Source organism: Crocodylus siamensis, chromosome 4 (genome assembly GCF_052110815.1).
Source record: "Crocodylus siamensis isolate JL-2025a chromosome 4, ASM5211081v1, whole genome shotgun sequence".
NCBI classification, from domain to species: Eukaryota; Metazoa; Chordata; order Crocodylia; family Crocodylidae; genus Crocodylus; species Crocodylus siamensis.
In genome coordinates this window covers 57,751,436-57,770,925 of record NC_143398.1, presented here as the reverse complement: position 1 = coordinate 57,770,925, position 19,490 = coordinate 57,751,436, and the positions used below count along the sequence as shown (strand labels likewise).

The 19,490-nt window shown below is 40.5% G+C and overlaps 1 protein-coding gene across 6 annotated transcripts in view; it reads right to left on the bottom strand.

The window, feature by feature from the left end:
• Nucleotides 1-777: 777 nt before the first annotated feature.
• Nucleotides 778-19,490, bottom strand: part of TMEM117 (transmembrane protein 117) — a 430,756-nt gene continuing 412,043 nt past the window's right edge. For 3 of the 6 annotated variants that reach the window (XM_090042376.1, XM_090042377.1, XM_090042378.1), the window contains 2 exons: nt 15,969-16,098; nt 778-3,191 (listed from right to left, as the gene is read on the bottom strand). In XM_090042376.1, coding sequence (XP_089898502.1) covers nt 2,551-3,191; nt 15,969-16,098 — 771 coding nt within the window. In that variant the 3' untranslated portion in view covers nt 778-2,550. The remainder of the gene's footprint in view (nt 3,192-15,968; nt 16,099-19,490) is intronic. The other 3 variants (XM_090042375.1, XM_090042374.1, XM_090042373.1) reach the window with 3 other exon arrangements.

The window sequence follows — 19,490 nt, the reverse complement described above, 5'->3', positions numbered from 1 at the left end:
CCATGCCCACTACACAGACAAGCTGCAATGCCAGAGAGCCTTCCTTGTTGTCTGCTGCCTCCTCTCTCCAGTAGTCACTATTTGTGTTTTTTCTGCTACTAACATTTCAGGGACAAACTGCTCTCCCACTGCAAGGGAACTGGGTTTAGGTCCTAGAGTTCTTTTTAGGCACGTAAGTTCTTTTTTGTGTTTCTTTCTTTCTGTGACTGATAAATATAGGCTGTGTTTACAAATTACATGGAGATCATTACTGTAAAACTATAGTGCCTCTTCAATTGCCTCCTTTAAAGTACAGAGTTGATAGCCGCAGTTGCTCTGTCTTCTGAAACCACTATGAATACAGTTTTCTGCCTGACTATTAATTTGAGTGCTCATGGAAAATCTCAGGATTACTTGATTTTCTCTCTCTCACATGCAGGCTTGCAGTGACCTTAAAAGCATTAACTTGATGTAAGGTCACACAATTATTTTAGCTGTGGATCAGTTGCTGAAGCAAGTGACAGCTGCTTTAGAGTCCTGTAATCATGCAGGCAGCAAGGCTCAAGTAAGTCTTTCAATTTACAGCTTATATATTAATGGACCTGACCACTCCCACACAAAGAAAAAAATCACAGCAGGGACTTGGCATTTTGAGGCATTTCTTCCAAGCCACATAGAAGAGCATGTGTTTGCAAAATCAATTAGCCATCCAGCCTAGCTGCTTCCCAAATGTTTTTATTTGTCCACAACTAATCTTGATTGGAACTAAAGCATCAATACAATCACCTTCAAAATAGTAAAGTAAAAAGCTAACATGTTTGACTTTGGATATGTTTTTTAAATAGATACACTTACAATTTATAGGCTGCACTAATCAAACACTAATAATAGAATTATTTTTAGCTATAATTTCTGATGGATAACAATCCAACCTGATTAAAAAGGAAGCCTTCTCTTGATAAAATATTAAATGTTTCATAGGGAAAATGGTTGCTTTTGATTTTACAGTGATTCTGATGTCTATATTTGTAATGTCAAAACTATTTATGAATCTAAATAGGACAAACCATGGATGAAATGTTAAGAAAGGAAGAATAATAATGGAAGAGAGGTTCCTGCCATGATAAATAACTATTGAATTATGCTTATTAAAATTGGCTCTCAAGTGACAAATAATAAATGCATAGTTTTATTATGCATGCTAAATTCAGTATTCAGAAAACTTAAAAGCAGATAGATCAAACTACTGAGATAAAAAAATCACGAAGACAAAATACAGCAACATCAGTAAATGACAGGAAAATAATTCAGGCTTAAAAATGACTTATTTTTTTAGTAACTTGGAACAACAATTTAGAGAATTAAAGGCAAGTCAGACCCTTTCTGGTGTTTTAGATTTGCAGTGTTTTCGTGTGTATAGTTTGAGTCGGTAGCAGAGGGATTCAGACTCCAAGTACCCTTCAGAAATTCAGAAAAAAAACAATTGCTTCACGTGTTTGCTTCTGCTTTCCATTATTTATTAATAGAGAATTCTTGAAAGGAAAAAGCAGATACAGGACAATTCACTTGCTAATCTATTTTACGTTGACCCCTCCCCCCACCAGTCCTTTAGTAAATCTGCCAGAAGGCCTTGCACAGTTCCTAATTTACTGTATCCCAAGTAGTAGCTACACAAAAATTGCACAAACACATGAGACTCTTGGCTTTGTATTTTTCACTGTAATCATTACACTGGTTCTTTGGTGTTGCATGGGTTTGTCTTGATGATGGGAAATGGGACTGTTGCTTCAACTATGCATTTTAACCTTTGCTTCTAAAAGGTGAAGAGCAGGATTTTTAATCAAGGAGCAGTTTATCTTTAATTATGAAAAACATAATTAGGCATTATCACTTAATTGCAATTGCTGATGGAGAAAGTCATATTTTTGTACGTAGTGACCCATGCTCTGTTATTGCTCTACTGTTACTGCTTTATAAATCTGTATTTGTGGTTGGCAGCCAGCCAGCAAAAATTAAAAGGCAATCAACATGCTTCTCTGCAGTCCAGCTATCAAAGTCACTGACTCCATAGATAAGTAAATAAAGTCATCCTTTTAGTGTGACATCTTATCAGAAACTTTTCTTCTGGAATAACTGCACCTGCCTCACCTGTTTGTAGAACATTAAATAATACTCTTAATAACTGTATCTAAAAAAAAAAACCCTTGCAAAATAGGTTAGAAGAACTGTGCTATACCTTTTCTGGGGTTGAGTTAAAAACAGTTGAGTATCTCAAGGCACCACCATGGTAGAATTTTATACCTGCAATAATCATCTAATGCACTATTATACAGTATAGTCAACGAATTAATAAATAGCTTGTGCAATTTTAAGAAGCAATCTATAAAGGAATGTTAGCTATATAGTAGGCACATGTACTATAATACAAATAGAAAACAAAACTCCTAGAAAAAGCATGTTGAGCACCTTTGTGATGTATTCTAAACACTATGTAAACCTTATCTTACAAAAGGTAAAACTGAACTCTTACAATTATTGGTTATTTATATCTTATTTTCCTGACTGTATGTTCTAAGTCATAGGATTATTCTTAGGGACAGAGGATTCTGGTATTGGTTGTAGTGGGCTGTCTTGTTCACTAAACTGTAAGTTCAGGTTTTCAGAAGTTAGGAGGGAAGAATTAAAGACAATTTCAGTTAAGTCTGACTTTATGGATACTAAATGTGGTTCTTCAAAACTTGAAGGTTCCTCCACTAAGACTTGTGTATTTTCTCGTGTCATTCCTACATCCGACGGTGACTTCCTTTTCATTCTTGTGTATGATTTGTCCAGATTCTCCATGCCCTGATCGGTCTTCTGAAATCGCCCAAAGAACCAGATGAAGAACCCAAACAAAGCAAAGGCCATCAAACATGGAATAAAGGCCAGGCATTTGACATCAAGACTAGCACCCGTGAATCTGCTATGCAAGAACATGTCTCCATCAGCATAGGTCCTGTTAGTCAAAGGATTAGTATTATTTGATCTCCATTCCCAGGATAACTTAGTTCTGTTAAGATCCTTTAAGCTTTCTGAGTCCTTCACTGTATAGATTTTCTGCCCAGGACCGATATATTGACCATATTCATGAGGTTTGTAAAATATTTGATTTTTCCACATATTTAGGTCCAGGATTAAAACGAGAAAGATAATTCCATAGTTAAACCATTTACCTGTATTGAAAAAAGGAAATAATGTCATCTGGTATGTTCTTTTTAGAAGTATCATAATACATACACTGATACACCAAATGCCACTTTAAGAAAAACAATTCTTTTGTTCAATTAAATTGTAAAACAAAAAGTTATATTGAAATTCTCATCAGAAGCAGATTTTTGATTGAATATTTTCAACTGTTTCATAATCATATCTAGGCACATAATGAATCATTTTGTAATGAAAGCACAGCAGTATATCAATTGAATTCACACTGCAGTTTGTAGGTGACCTGTTGATTAGATGATTAGGTGATGTGGTGCAGATCAATAAACTTAAAGAGCATTCACTTCAGGACTTTAAAAACAGTGGCATGAAAATTCTCCTTGAAAAGGCCACATTTGATAGAACGGTTTACATGCCGGTGATGGTTGAAGACACTGAGGAGGTGAGTTGCTTTGAGAGAATGACAATTACATTATTTTAATAGCAGTAACACCCTAACATAGGCAGAAGGGAACAATATGAGAGATGTAGTTCTGAGACATGGCCACCAAAGTACCACAGCACCAATTGTATGTTATTTGTAAAAATGCTATTACAGTATAATTACACCTTACCTTTTCCATTTTATACATCCTAAGATCTCACCTGGACAAAGGAGAATGTTATTGGAAGACATCATGTTCATATATGAATGAATGAAGCCTTTTTAGGGGTGCTAAGTATAATTACTTATTGCATTTTGTGTTTCTATACGTAAGACATGTTGGGCGCATCTACACGTTGCCCTATGGTGATGTTACTGCATCATGCTTCAGTATTTCCTTTTAAAACATGGTTAGTTTTAGCTGCTACTTCGCCATAGTGGCGTGCTAAAATGAGGGACTGTGCCACTACACTGAAGTTATTCCTGGTCACGTGTAGACTCACGTGATTACTACATTGTCATAGCACGTCATACAGCAATGTAGCGTTTTACTATGGTGACATAAGGTGATGTGTAGACACGCCTATTAAGTAGTTTTCTTTTTAGTAATCAACAACATTGTATTGTTCTGGACTTAAATTATAAGCATAAGTTTAGCAAGTGTGTGTGTGCATGCGCGCGCATGCGCATGTGTGTGTGCATACGCACATATATATGCACATCAGGGGTGTGCAAAGTGGGCCCTATTTGATTCAGATTTGGCCCAAATCGGGGACAGTGATTCAATTAATTGATTCGGATTGCTGTCCCTGATTCGATTCGGCTGAATCTGAAGATTCGATGCTGATTCAGAGAATCAGTGATTTGGACATAAACGCAGCTTGAAATGTTTTTTCTACATACCTTGAGGTACCAGGCTTGTGAATGCTGCAATGCTGGGGAGCATGGAGTGTTCCACAGGAGCATAGGGGCCCCCCGCAACATGCTTGGTGGCGAACCCAGAAGTGGACCGGAAGTACTTCTGGTCCACTTCTGGGTCCTCTGGGGAGCATGCAGGCCCTTCCCATGCCCCTGGCTCAGTGATCAGCCTTGGGGGGATCCTGGATGCCCCCCCAGACCCAGGAGGCACCAGTTGCTGAGCTGAAGGGGCACAGGGTTCCCGCCCTCTGCACACTCCCTGGCAGACCTGAAAATGGACCAGAACTGCTTCTGGTCCACTTCCAGGCCTGCTGGGGAGCCCCTCGTGCTCTTGTGGGATGCTCCATGTGCCCCAGTATTGCAGCATTCATGAGCTGCCTGCTACCTGGAGGTATGAAGAAAAAACATTTAAAGCTGTCTCTATGTCTGAATCTCCGAATCTTTCCGAATCAATTCAGACAGTTCCGATTCGATTTGGAGAGATTAAAGGGTCCTCTGATTTGATTTGGATTCAGAGATTCAGCCACCAAATTGGGCCAAATCTCTGTCGAATTGAATCAGGGACCAAAGCTTTGCACAGCCCTAATGCACATGTACATGCCTAGCAGAGCATTTCAGGCATGCATTACTTTATTGATCTGATAAAGAATGGAACATTTACAACTACTGTAGGGCTGTGTAATTGTATTCTGTCATAAATCTAACATGTATTTTGATATTTGTATTTATGTTTATGTTGTAACCTTGGTTGCCATTTTGTATGAGAATGAACATGACTGCTAATTTTCTTGTGGTATTGCCGCTACTCAAGAAGTGACAGGACCTGAAAAGATGCAACAGGAAATGTAGGTTTCAGTTGCAACTGGATAAGCCCCTAGTAAATTCCATTCTCAAGCTAGTGATATTCTGTTGGTTTTTCACCTGCAGAAAATTCTGTTATGCAGCTCCTTAGTGGTCCCCAAGCAAGAGTGCATCTGGGTTGGGGGGGTGTAGAGGTGCAGTTGCCCCCCTGCCCCCCTTTGATTCCTGTTCAACCCCAAATTTAAAATCATCTGTACAGCAAGAGCAGTGGCATTTCTATTTATCCAGTGCCAGAGTTGGGGGGAGGGTTAATTGACTTCATGGATCATTACAATTTAATCTTTCTTCACTTCACAGGTGTTAACAATTTTCTTTCCTTTACAAGAGTCTCGATATTCCATTAATCAAGCTGTCCTGTCTTATGCAATTTTGCTAATCTGTTAACTATTCCTGGTAATGATTCCACAGCCCCACAAACTGCTTTTAGTTCTAGTTCTGAGAACAGGTGAACATTAACTCAAATGTTGAAAGAACTGTCAAGACACTTAAGAAAGTTGACTTTGTTTTATGAACATGAGTAAGAGATGCATTTTAGTTCTAATGACTAGAAGACTAATGAAACAATACCTTTTAATTATTTTTATCTAATTTGCTATCATTTTATATGTAAAATATAATAATGTACATTCTAACAAAGATACATTTTTGCTTTGATCTTAACTTGAATAATACAGTCCTCCATCTCTAGCATATTAGTAAAGCTCTAGTTTCTTTTTAACTGGAGGAATATATATGTTGTGTTATATGCAATGACGCACCACATCATCTGCACTCCTTTTCAAAATCCTAGATCTACCCATGCCCTGAGACATTAATAATATTAATAAAAATGTCAAATAAACAAGGTACCAAGAAAAGCAAATTCTAAAATCAACACATAACCATACAAGCAAAGTTATGAGAAAAGATTTTGGAGGATACCATGTTTTATTGCATCAAAAATGTCTCTCATGCATGGCAAGTACATTGGCATTCCTAAATGCTAAAGTTAGCTGACTTTTAATATTGTTATTGCATGGTAATCGTCATCTAAGCTCTGCTCTGTTTTTCACTCACAACTTAAAAATTTCTGCTGGGTTGTGTCTACAATTTTTCCTTTGGTTTTCATGCAACTCTCAGAGTTGGAAATAGGTCACTGGTGGTTATCACACCTCCATCCTACTGCTCTCCTCCCCCAGGTGTGAGAAGGTCCAATAACACCTCTTCAGCCTGTCTGGGGGAACTTTCCCCCTGGACACTTCTATTCACACACAGAAAACAAGTGTTGTTTCGCAGTGCTTTTTGTTTCTGTGGAAACGAGATGGGCAGCTCTGCAAAGGGACTCAGTTGACATTAGAAATCATAGGAAAAAGAACGATTGTCACTCTTAGAAGCATTGTACTGCTTCCTATCAGGCTGACAGACTGGTGAGTATGAAGTTGTGCTGGGAAACAAAAAGAGGCAACTGAAAATAGAAAAAAATGAAGAATGCAGTGGGGCTATATTAAGAATGCCAGATTATAAAGAAAAAGAGGACAACATGATAATTTAGTCTGACCTCCTACATACTAGACCCCAAAATTTAGGCATCAAGCCCATAATTTTTAGGTAATCTAGACTACACTTTCTAGAGAGACATCCAGTCATGACTAATGGCATCAGACTAGGGGCCTCAGGCAGGATATAGATGTTGCAGCATGGAGTGTTACAACATTAAACTTGATTAGGTGTCACAGGGCAAAATCCAGTTTGGTAAACTAGGTAGGACCTACATGGGGTTTGTCTGCACCACTGATGATGTTTGTGGTCAGCAGAGCAAAAGGTAGCATACCTTATTTTAAGTGAAATGTGTCCTTTCGGTTGGTATTGAATGAACACCACTGCCTTGCATCATAGTTTGCTGGGGACAGAGACTTTCCATTTAAAACGAGGGGAATGTCTTATTTATTCTCATACTTGAAGAAATAGGGATATCTTTCTTGCTTTTCTAGCACTGTATCTACTTCTGAGAGCTTAAGAAAATATTTATGAAACTTTCACTTTTAGAAGGTCTGCAAAGGTATATGTGCAGAGATGGGTTAGACTGTGCTCTAGGAAACTGGGCTGCAATCTCAGTGACTTTGTCTGGTCAGGTCAAGTCACTGGAGTGAAAATTTTGAAATGCAGCCTCTGAGACATTAGGGGCAACTTTAGTTGTGCATGTACAACTCCTAATATTGGACCCCAAGTGAGCACAAGGACCCTGCTGTCCCCACTGAGGTCAAATGGAATTGCGACTGCTCAACAAGTCAGGCCCCAGGTAACTGAACATCCGAAGAGGTGGAGCGCTTTAGAAAATATGGCCCTTAACTTCTTTGGTCTCAATTATCCTATTTATAAGTAAGAATAAAATTCTCACTTGCATTGATATCTTTGAGTGCTTTATACAGATGGACGTGCGCGCGCGCACACACACACACACACACAGACACACACACAGAGACTCTTTACAGCTCAACTAAACAGAAAATCCTCTGAGACTTCTCTCAGAACCTGTGTGCCGGGGTAGTTTTGTTTTCACCTCTAACCTTTCTATTTTTGCCTACAGGCTCCCGCAGGCCTCCCTGTGTAGGCAGTGTTTATTCTGGATCTAGCCATGCTTCCTTTGGTTTAGTTCCACAAGCCATCCTTGACAACTGCCACTGACACATTTTTTCCTCTGGCTAGAAGGGCAGATTGACTAACCCATTCTGAGACTAGCATTCAATAATGAGTTTTAGCAAATGAAGAAGCCAGTCTCCCACCTGGGCCATAAGAGCTCCAGTTCCAACCCTGTCCACACACGGGAGGATCTTGTGATTATAGATGTCCTGCATGGCACAATCAAGTGTTAGTATTATAAGGTACCTGCCTGGCCTCTAAGCAAATTTTTAACAATGAAAGAATCTGGCATTTCAGTATCAAAATTTACTAAGTATTACAAATTTCCTTCGGTACTGTAGAAACTAGGCTAGGCTGTGTGTGTTTTCATAAACAGCAGCCCAGGAAAGAAAGCACACAAACTGCAGTGAACCATCTGTCAAGGGAAATCCACATGATTTAAGCAGATGCAGAAATTCAAGCTATTTCTGATGTTCATAGATAAAAGAAAGTATGAAAACGGGGAGAAAATATTTAACATTGACTAAAGACATGCTAGGACTTCCTAGATACAAAGGAATGTAATACTGGATTTACAGGAAAAAAGAAGATATTCTTTTGATAGTAAAGGAAAATTACAGTAAGGCATAAAATCTAGAGCCTGAATACATTAGTTCTGAAGTACTGCCAGCTCCAAACATTTAAAAATCATGAGCTGGCATCCAAAAAGGCATTAGCTTCGTTTAAAAATAATGAGGTTGGCTAAACAAGGAGAATGTCTCTTGTTTTGTTTGTTTGTAGATTTTTTGTGAGCCTCTGGGGTATGCACAGGTAATGTTTTAATGCTTTGCTCTGCAATCATGAGACCTATTTTTTAAAAAAGAAAGCTGAGATTCTCATATAGACACTGGCTTCCAGGTACTGAGGCTCAAAACAAAGACACTGTCTCACGTTTTGCAATCAAATCACAATAGTTAGCAATACAGATTCTGCGACTGTCCAGTTTTTAAACTGTAACTGAGGGCAGTACACACATAACATTGGTCAGAGGAGAGGTGCCTTAAAAATGGTCCTTTGTACATTTTGCTAGCCACTGGTCTATCTCCCTGTTACGGGATTTCCAAGGGTTAATTTCAGTTATGCCACATGGCACTGACTTCAAGGGGACAAAAAAAGCAGCTCAGCATCAACATGGCTAAGGAGTGTCTCAACCATGTTCCCCTTTTCTCTAACCATGTTCCCTACTCTGCTATGTTAGTGGCAATCAGCTTTGTGCTATCACAAAACCATCCTTACATTGCAGTACTCTAGATTACACTAGCGCAATGGAAACATGCTGCACCCACATCAAAAGATTGAATGCATTATATGTGGAGTAAACGGATATAATTTATCAAAATTAAAGCACATCTCAGAATCCTTATGGTGTTTTGGAAGATATAAAATACCGCCCATGAGAATGACTGTAGCTAATAAATTAGAGAATGCCTGAATTAACCTTCTTCCCCCATGGCGCTGAGAACACCGTTAAAGTATGACAGTGATCAAAATCAGCAGAATCCTGATCAAAATCCAGTTTTTTACAGGGATGTTCAAAGTCTGGGTCCACATCTTAATTCTGTGCCTTTGCTCTGATCTGCATCAAGGCCATCCTGAGCTTAACATCCCATTGGGTTAATGTAGTCAAGATGTATAGTAATCTGTAAACAGTTCACAAAGGAGTGATGTGGCTGTGATCACAGCTATCTTTCACTACCCTGCCTAAATAAATAGGTACTCACTTGTGCTTGTGGAAACTGGAAAATTCACACCTCTGGAGCTGTAGTGAGACAGCTTAACTGTTCTGCCATTTACTCCCTCTCTTTCTGTGCACTAAACTAAACCTTGCTTTAGTCTGTGGACTGCCACACTCTCTTCATCAGTAATTTCTTGCAATTAGAATTTCTTTTTTTTTTAAAAAAAGGTCTGTTTGAATGAACTGTTCTTATTAGTTTCTGTATTAAATGCTTTGAACAGGATAGTCCTGATGTTTTCATTAGCTCCTTGATTTAAAGCTAGAATTACAAGTATCTTATTTACACATAATCATAAGGGTTTGAAATTGCTCCATGATGCAGTCTCTAAGATAAGAACTGATGGCAAGAACAGATGGTTCAGGCAAAACCCACCCAAAGGGACGTTCTTATGCCATGTGTGTTGTGGCTGATTTTTAGATCTCCTAAAGGGTGGAGTGGCACTGAGATGAAACAGCCGCTCAGTAGCCAGCCTATGTGACATGCACCCAAATGGACTGATTTGTCTAGGAAATCTAATAAGTGAGTCTTATTAATGCTGAGCAGGGAGAAAAAACATTTTTAGTCCCTATTTATGAGTTCGCCTCATTAAAGAATGCCTCTGCTCCAAAAAAAAAAAAAATCCTGGGAGGCCTCCAGTTCTCTCTGCAGAGGACTCAGTAATGTACAGATACAGCTTTCCCTTATTTACTTGGTTTTTAAACAGCAGCACAACCAGCAGCAAAAGGATGGCTCTCAATCATTATAGCTGTATTATTTGTAATCACTACTCTAATGTTGCTCACTCTCTCTTGCCCTCCTATGACCCTCATCCAGCAACCTCCTTGACTTGCCTGCATCTTTAAGCCATTCTTCTTTGTTCTTCATTCCCTCTTCTACAATTCAGCTCTCTCTACCGTGCTTAATTCCTTTGTCCCTTTCTCTCACAGTACAGTCTACCACAGGTCATTTCTGCCACACTGGCTCAGACAACAAATAACCCCAGAGGACATTTAAAGCGCTCATAGTCATGTTCCACTGTAAATTCATATTCTCCACCTACCATACTGCTGTTCTTAGAAAGCAGCACTACTGTGTGCAGTTCTGGCTACCATATCTCCAAAAGGATGTAGCAGAATTAGAAGAGGTACAGAGAAAGACAATTACAATGATCAGGATGATGAACAATAAAACCAATCAGGGTGATGGAGCAGTTGCTGTAGCAGGAGAGACTAAAATGGCTAGGACCCCCTCAGTTTGGAAAGCAGACGGCTGAGGGGGGATATGATAGATGTCTACAAAGTCATGAAGCGTATGGACCAAGTAAACAGAGAACTGAGTCCCAGAATACTAGAACTAGCGGGCATTCATTGAAATTAGTAGGAGACAGGTTTAACAAGAGGATTTTTTGGCAATGCGTAGTTAACCTGTGGAATTCATTGGCACAGGAGATGGTAGAGGCAGATAGCATAGCCAGGTTCAAAAGGGGACTAGAAAAATTTGTAGCAAAACCCCCAGTTTTTCTTTTTTTTTTCTTTTGAAATACATTCCCTCCCCTTTCCCTAACCATTTCTGACTTTCTCTCTTCCCTCTCTATCCCTTATAAGTGATTACAAGTAGTACTAGGTAAGCTAAGTGCTTGTATGCTATTATTGTAATAAGCCCCATTTTATATTGTAAATAGTGTTCTGTTATGTTTGTATTGATTTTTACTGCATTATATTGTATTCCTATCATCTGTGCATTGATTTTTATTGCTTTATATTAACATTGTATGATTTAGGCCTGCAATATGTTTTGGCATGAGTGATGTTAAGTATCCATTTTGTGTGTCAGGTTTCCCATCTTGTTCTCATCTTGTTCCCATGTCCTGTTGTGTAAGTATGTTGCAATTATGACTCATGTTTAAGTCTGTAACCTCTCCCATGTAAATGGGTTTTCCTTGAATGCCTGAAGCAAAAGAGTGAATGGATGAGTGAAACACTATGATAGCAGGACCCCCTACTAAATCACCCCACCATCAAAACCAATACCTGGACCAATGACCCAGACATTGGAATCACCCTCCGCATTCAAGACACAAAAGATGAGGCAACCCACCATTGTGCCAAGGCTGCACATGCTCAGTATGAACATCTGGAGCCCTCTGGAACAGGGCTGACATTCCTGGACAGGCCCTCCCCATAGAAGATCACAAGTAGTCTGCCCCATAAAAAGGGGTAGTGAAGACTGACTCCTTGGGACACCATCTTCACCTGGATCAGACCTGCTCCATGTCATGCTGCCTATCCACCCAGAAGCCCTGCCAGCAACCCCCTCTGGACAACACCTGCTGGAGGAAGACCCCGACTGGCCATCCAGGACCTCCGCCCAGCCTGGATAGGAAGCTATCACCCCCACCCCCTCTTCAGCCAAGGACTTGGACTCTGTTTCTTTTTCCTACCTGGACTCCAATCCTTCCACTGAGTCTCTTTCTCCTGCTACCATTGTGTGAGTGTGTGTGGGAGTGCTTGTGTGAGTGTGTGTGGGAACCAAGCTGTACAGTACAGTGTTCATTTAATAAAACTGTTATTTGGAACCCTGAGTTGGGTTTTGCTTTACTATGGTTTGGCCCTGCTCTAATCTCTGCTCCTCGCCCCTCTAACTTCTGTCTCACTTCTCCCTCTCCTGCTTCTGGCTCGCCACCACCTCCAACACCTGTTCCATGCTCCTGTGGCTCCAGCCATCCTGAACTCCTCTCTGCCTGCAAACTCCTGTTTCTTTGCTATTGCCTTATCGCCACTGCCTTTTCCCTGATCTCTGTCACTGCTATTGCCTTGTCTCCACTGCTTTTTCCTCTGATCTCTGCCACTTGCATTTTAGTTACCAAGCACAGGTACTACAGGCACCAACACACATACACACTGTCACCTGAATCAGTGTTTAACCTGTGTGTATATGTGTATGTATGTGTGTATTGTGTATGATTTCATGTCATTATCATTAAGTTGTGTATGTGCTTGAACTGGTGATATGTGTGCGTGTGCAATTATACACCACGCCCTCTTGTCTAACAGCGCAATATTGAGATCCTGAGTGTTGGCCTGACCCCACAGGGCAACAAATTCACAGGTGATAATCTGCTAATAGCTGTTGGACAGAAGGGGTGGGGATGTTTCCTCTGGCATCCCTAAACCAATAATAGTGGATGCTAGGGAAGGTAATGAATAGAGGACAGATCACTAGACACTTCCAGTTCAACGCTCTGCCTCTAAAGTATCCAGCCCTGTCACTGTCAGACACAGAATACTCAGCTAGGTGGGCCACTGGTCTGACCCAATATGGCACTTCTTATGTTCTTACTTTTCTACTGTAATTGGATCCTGCACCTACAGCTACTGTCATATATACATTTGGTACTTTAAACTCTTCATCCTCTTTCCCCCTCTGACCAAAATGTCACTGACTTTAAAGAGATTTATGTACACCCTTCATGTGCAAGTCCCACCCCCTCTGTCTCCTTACTCTGTTTCTTCCCTGCATTTGTTTGGCTCTAAATTATCTTCCTTACCCTAGCTATTGGCTGTGAGGTATTCACATGCCCTTAACGTCCCATCCCTCCTCCTGTCCCAATTAATCATTTGTCTTTGTTACTGGCCTCCATTGTCTTGCTCAAATCCACCTACTTGTCCTTTTTCTTTTATGTCTCTTTCCATTCAGTGTTCAGACAAATCATGTGTAACATACCCTTCCATTTTCCCACCTGACTCTCCTACATCAGCCCATCTGCCTTTGCCCTCTCTATGAGCAATATGCAGTAGTTGCACTGTTTTCTTTTCATCTACTCACTTCTGAAACGTGCCCCAGTCAGGTTTCCCTCTTCTCTAAAAAGCCTGGCTACATTCTAGATTTACCATTTCATCGTCCTCAAATTCAGAACCACTTGTCACTCTCTCCTTGGGCTTTTTCTTCCCTTTGTTTCTGAGGCCATGTCATCTCACAGTTTAGCTACTGGCTCTTTGACTTTGTCTTCAACATCTTCCTTCATATGCCCGTTCTCTGCTGAAGTCCCACGTGGCTCTGTCTCAGGCCCCTTCACTTATATCTTATTTCTGTAAAATACTACCCTGGTTTATTTTAAGCCCAGGCTAAAAATGAGAGTATCCTTTTTCTTCAACTCTCTCCTCTTACCTTTCATCATCTTCCCTATCTATCCGACTCAAAATCCCACTGTCAACATAGAAGCACCCCTGTCCTTTTCCCCCAGACTTCCAGGCTATCACCAACATTTACCACTCCTTTCCTGATGACATTTAAACAACAACAGTGCTGCTCTTCCATCCCGATGGCTCAAATCCTTGTCCACCCCCTTCTTATTTCTGATCTTGACTATCCACCTACCCCAATCATTTTAGCATTCTCCCCCAATCCACTGGAAAGGTAGCAACTTAAATTCCTTTATGTCAACTCACTCCTCTCTCTGAGTCATTCCATTGGCTTTCTTTGACCTACTATACTAGCTTTTAACTACTCACCCTCAAAGGCTCTATCAAACTCTACCATGGCCCTCATGTCAAATCTCATTTCACTATGTGGCTCCTTCACTGTGCTATCACAGATCAACTTGATGTCAGTAGGGCAACTGGGGGGAGAGCAAGCGCAACACCAGCCCCAGGTGCAAACTGTAAAGGAGCACCTGAATGTCGTCCCCTGTGCTGCCCAGCCACAGGAGCTGAGCAGCTGCAGGGAGCAAGTGGGACAAGCAGCATAGCATTCTCCACTCCTCCTCACCCCTGGGGTATCTTTGCCACAGCAGGCACAGCCCTGTGCCAAGTAGCATATCTGGATGGGGAAAAGGGGCACCGGGGTGGCTCCAAGGGAGTCTGGGCCATGCGACTGCTGCCACCTGAGCTGACATTACCACAGGAAGAGCAGTGGTAGCAGTAGTAGCTGCTTCGACTGTGGAGAGAGCCAGGTGAGGTAAGACTTTTCTTCCTCTCACTGGTCTACAGTGGTTGGCATTCTCCCCCACTCCCTAACCCCCACCCCCACACTGGGTGCTGAAGGAGCTTGCTGCACACTCTGTCAAAAGACTCTGACTTCTCTATTTCTACCTTGTCTTGTAGAGATCCCTACGTATGGAATTCACTTCTACGGAGACATGCCATTCATTTTAAATTCCTTGCTAATACACACATACATGCATACACACGCTTTAATGGAGGGAGGCATACCTGGCTTCATACCCCACCTTTCATCCTCTCAAACTGTTTAGTCATACATTAGAATCAGGCTCTTCTTTTCTAATTTGTCATGATTTGGAATAACTACACAATAGGCGCATCTACATGTACAATTACTGTGATGCAATAAACTCTGGCACAGTTTGTTGAATAGAGGACAGATCCTCTATTCAGTTTGTGCCAGAGTTTATTGCTCCTGGGAACTACGTTTATGTGTGTGCCTGGGACCGTAGTATGTTGAGCCAAGTCAGAGCAGCCCCTGGCGGCAGGGGGCTCTGAGGGTCAGCCTGTCAGCCCAGGGCTGCTCTGACCTGGCTCAACGTGCTGCACAGGAGCTGGCTGGGGCACAAGAGTACTCCAGTGCAGGGCTAGCCAGCAGGCAGCCCCCACACTGAAGCACCCTTGTGCCCCTGCCAGCCCTGTCAGTGTCTACAAATGCATTATGGCACACTAAATAATGCAGCAGCAGCACAGGACTTGTGTTTACAAGCACTAACCTACAGTGGCATTACTGCAGAGCTAATTAGGCAACATGGCAGTAAATGTCTTGCGTAGATGGGCCCACAATGTGTATTCAGCTGTTTGTTTCTGGTGAGAGGACTGCTGTAAGCATGGTTCTACCCAACCTTTCCTGGATGAGAATGGCTTGCTTCATGAAAGGACATTAACATAAATTATAGTGAAACTATCTGGAGGCAGAACAGATCTGAAAAGGAAATGAGCTGTTAATTCCCCAGGAGAATCATTTTTAATAAAGGTGATCTCTGCTACAGTTATAGGTATCAATGAATGGCACAAGGAATTGCTGAACTACATGGAGAAGTGCAGGCTGCTTGGATTCATTGCTTCATTGATGGGGTATTTTGAACAGAAATCATAATGCAGATAAAGGTGACACTGTCAAAAACAGAATTTCACACACTAAAACTGATTCACAGCAGTAATTAAAGACCTCAATGTATGATTGGGATTGCAGTACATCAGGCCACTTACCTGTTATATGTATATGGTATTCTTCCTTGAAAATCTTTTGGAAGTAAGGAACTTTAAACTGCATATGTGCAGAGGGCAAGCCAGGAAGATTTACATCAACATCACCCATAAAATGTGGAAATTCCCAATCCTGTTAAAGGAAGAACAGAAAAATTAACCTCTTACCATATATATTTTGCCCTCCCCAATTGTTTGAATTAATAGTAGGAAGGGGATTCTGAAATGGCTTTTCTTTTAAAGCCATCTGCTATTGGATCTCTGTATTTTAACCTTGACTGAGCCACCTGAGCTAGAATATTGTTTACATTAGATAATATGTAATTTAATTCTGACTAACTGTGTATAATTATGTACTTAGAGGTTCTCTTCAAAGTGGTAATGATGAACCTATACTACTAGAAGATAGCACAAAATTAATCTAAGCATATAATATTCCTTGCATCCTAGAAAGAAAGCAATTAGGTTTGTCATATACTTAATTATAAATACTTAATCAGAAATCCATTTTTCTCACCCGCAGTAAGTTTTAGCTACTGTGATTAACTCAGCAAGTGACTTACAGGTGATACATTTAGCAAGCAGGGGTAAGACCCTAAAAGTGTGGGGTGCTTACAGCCTTTAGGAGGTTTAACTAAGTGCTTCCTTCAAGTGAGAAAAGATCCTCAAACACTTTTCTGAAGGGATCTAAATCCTGCTTCCCATTTAAACACTTCTTGAAGCTGACAAAAATGATGCCTGCAAAATAGGGGGGAGGCTTCTTACTGATTATTACTTGTTTTATAGTAATATATCTAGCCACCTCTCTGGTTTTTCACTATGCAAGGCATGGCATTTGGTGGATTTTTTCTCTGTGGTTACTCTGGCCATTTGAAGATGAATATAACAGTTTAGAACCTGACACTTCTGGCGCTACTGGTAAAATAGGTATAGTTGCTGTCCAAGTGGTTACAGTGAAAGCTAGAGGCTGTTGGAGCCCTGCTGAAAAAAAGAGCATTAGCCCTGTTCCCATGCACGCACCTGGATTTATGTCCCATAAGATGGTACAACAGGGATCTAAACTACTGAAATTAAGGTAAAGGAATCTGAACTCTAAGGAGCACTGTAACTTGTTTATGATTCCTTTGCATGAAAACCATCCCTGGGTATTCATCTCACCAGAATAAACACTGTCAGTTTTATTCAGTGTTCCAATACAGGCAACTTTGCAAGAAAAATGGGGCAGTGAAAAAGGAAAAATATTAGAAACAGAGAGCCAACTTTTGAAGAGAAACCAGCTTAAGGGAAAGCAGTGATCAGTTTAATCAGTGAGGCTTAGTGATGGACAAAATGGCTGTGTATTTCAAAATAAATGATGCATGGTGGAATTTTCTTGCTTAATTATTTCTACCCAACTTTGCCAATTTCTACAAGTGGAATTGGAAGTGTAAATCTAAGTTTATCATTTCATAATGCATAACATAGCCCACATGCCAGGAGGGGGCTGAGGAGTGCTTAAGCACAGTACACAACTCCCTCAGTCTTGGCAGCAAGGCACACTGGAAAAGTTCTTCAGCTAGGTTTAAAGTAGTCTGAAGTATGCTACTAATTACACCAACTGCCACAGTCTCCGGGAGCTGGTGTCACAATCAGGGATTGCTAGAGTCAAAGAAACTGTGACTGCTTCATTTCTTTTGCCACATTACATCTGTGGCTGCAGGGAGCATACTCTTGTAAATTGTGACATCATCTCTACAGCACCTGTATTTCCTTTGACCGCTTTGCCATGTTCAAAGATTACTTGAAAGTATGATAGAGAGCTTTATAAAATACATTCAGATATGTGGTCCCTATCAAAAATATCTTCCAATATAATCTGAGTTGTCACTTAATGAGTATTAGGTAAACCAGTCAGATTACTAGCTCAGGTAATATGTAATTACATCCAGCTCCTACATAGGATTTTTCATCCATATGATAGAGAGCACAAAAGCCTTAACACAGAGAAGAATGTGAAATAGTGGAGCAACTTTATTTTATAAAGTGCCCTACAGATTTTCTGAACTGTATACATCAAAATAAAGAAAAAAATAAAACATAAGCTTTGTAATAATGGGAGTTAGGATTTTCTTTTTACTGTAAATTTTCTTTAATCATATGTCTCAGGAAACAAACCCAGGACAGAATTATTGTGTGCTAGCAGTTTGTATTACAAGAGGCAAGTAAGTTGAAAGTTCATTGGAGAATATATCATGCTCATAGTGCTTGTACCTGACATCTTCAGGCTATAATGATCTCCAAATTTTCCACATACGCATCCTCTATTTTATTACATATGTCTGAACTATACAGTGACCTCAATGAGTCTGATCCACAATCCTTACTTAAGAAACACTCCCATTGGAACAATGTCTTCCAGACATTGCCTAATTTGTCATTTTCTCTTTGAAGGCATCCTGCTCCTTTTTTTTTTCTTTTAAGATTATGGATTCTCTGCATTTCATCTAAAGCATTATATATGTCTGAGGTAGCACAGGAGCATTTCAGAAAAACTGGTTCGGCATTTATTTATTCCAACCTTTGATTAATAATGATATTCCTAGCTGGCTATCTTTGGGGGCTATAAGCAGCTGGTGTGAGTTACAGCTGCACCTGGGCTCTGCTACCCCAGGGCCAGTGCAGATATAGCTGGTATATTCTTGGGCTGCAAACATTTTGTAAATCTAAAATGTCTTGGGCATAAGAGTTGTCAGGGTTTTCTAATCCAACATGCTCATGCAAGATGGCCCAGCATTTGTACAGAAGCCTAGAGCCATGGGGCTGGCATAATAGGCTGCTGCTACTTCTAGGAATTTTGTGAGACTTCTTTAACTGATTTCCCCCCAGCAAAGCCTTTTCAAACCAGCCGCAATATATTAATACTACCTATGCACAGCAGAAAATCAGTTTTCACTCTCACCAACTCTGAAGCCTATCTGCTTTAGCTGTTGGGAGCGGGGGAAAGTTCTTTAAAAAAAAATTGGAACCTCCAGTTGGACTTTAAAACCTGCTTAGTTCAGTGGGAGTTGCTGGGGGCACCACATTTTTTAAAATCAAGTCACTTACTTGCATGCCCAAATATAGATTCGGAGCTTAATTTTGGAAGCCTCATCTTGATAATCTTGGCCAGAGACTATATACCCATGTGTATCTGGGGTTTGGGGGTCCAGAACACATAGCTATCCATTATATTATTATTGTTCCAGGAGAGAGAAGGAAGCAAAGTCCATTATCTTTGTTGGCTAAAGCTAACTTCAGGATACCAAAAACTAAAGCCATAGTAAAAAGGGACATTAGCCCTTCCATGTTCTAAGTAACATACTGAGGACAATCCATAGCAGACACCAATACTGTCTTGACCTTAAGACAGGTTTTTCTTATTGATAATTTAAACACAATCTGGTCTATGTAATGGCCAGGCAACAATTTTTACCACAAGGTCAGGACATCCAATAGGAATGACTCCTATTACCAATGCAAGGTTTATTAATAGCTCAGACATATTAG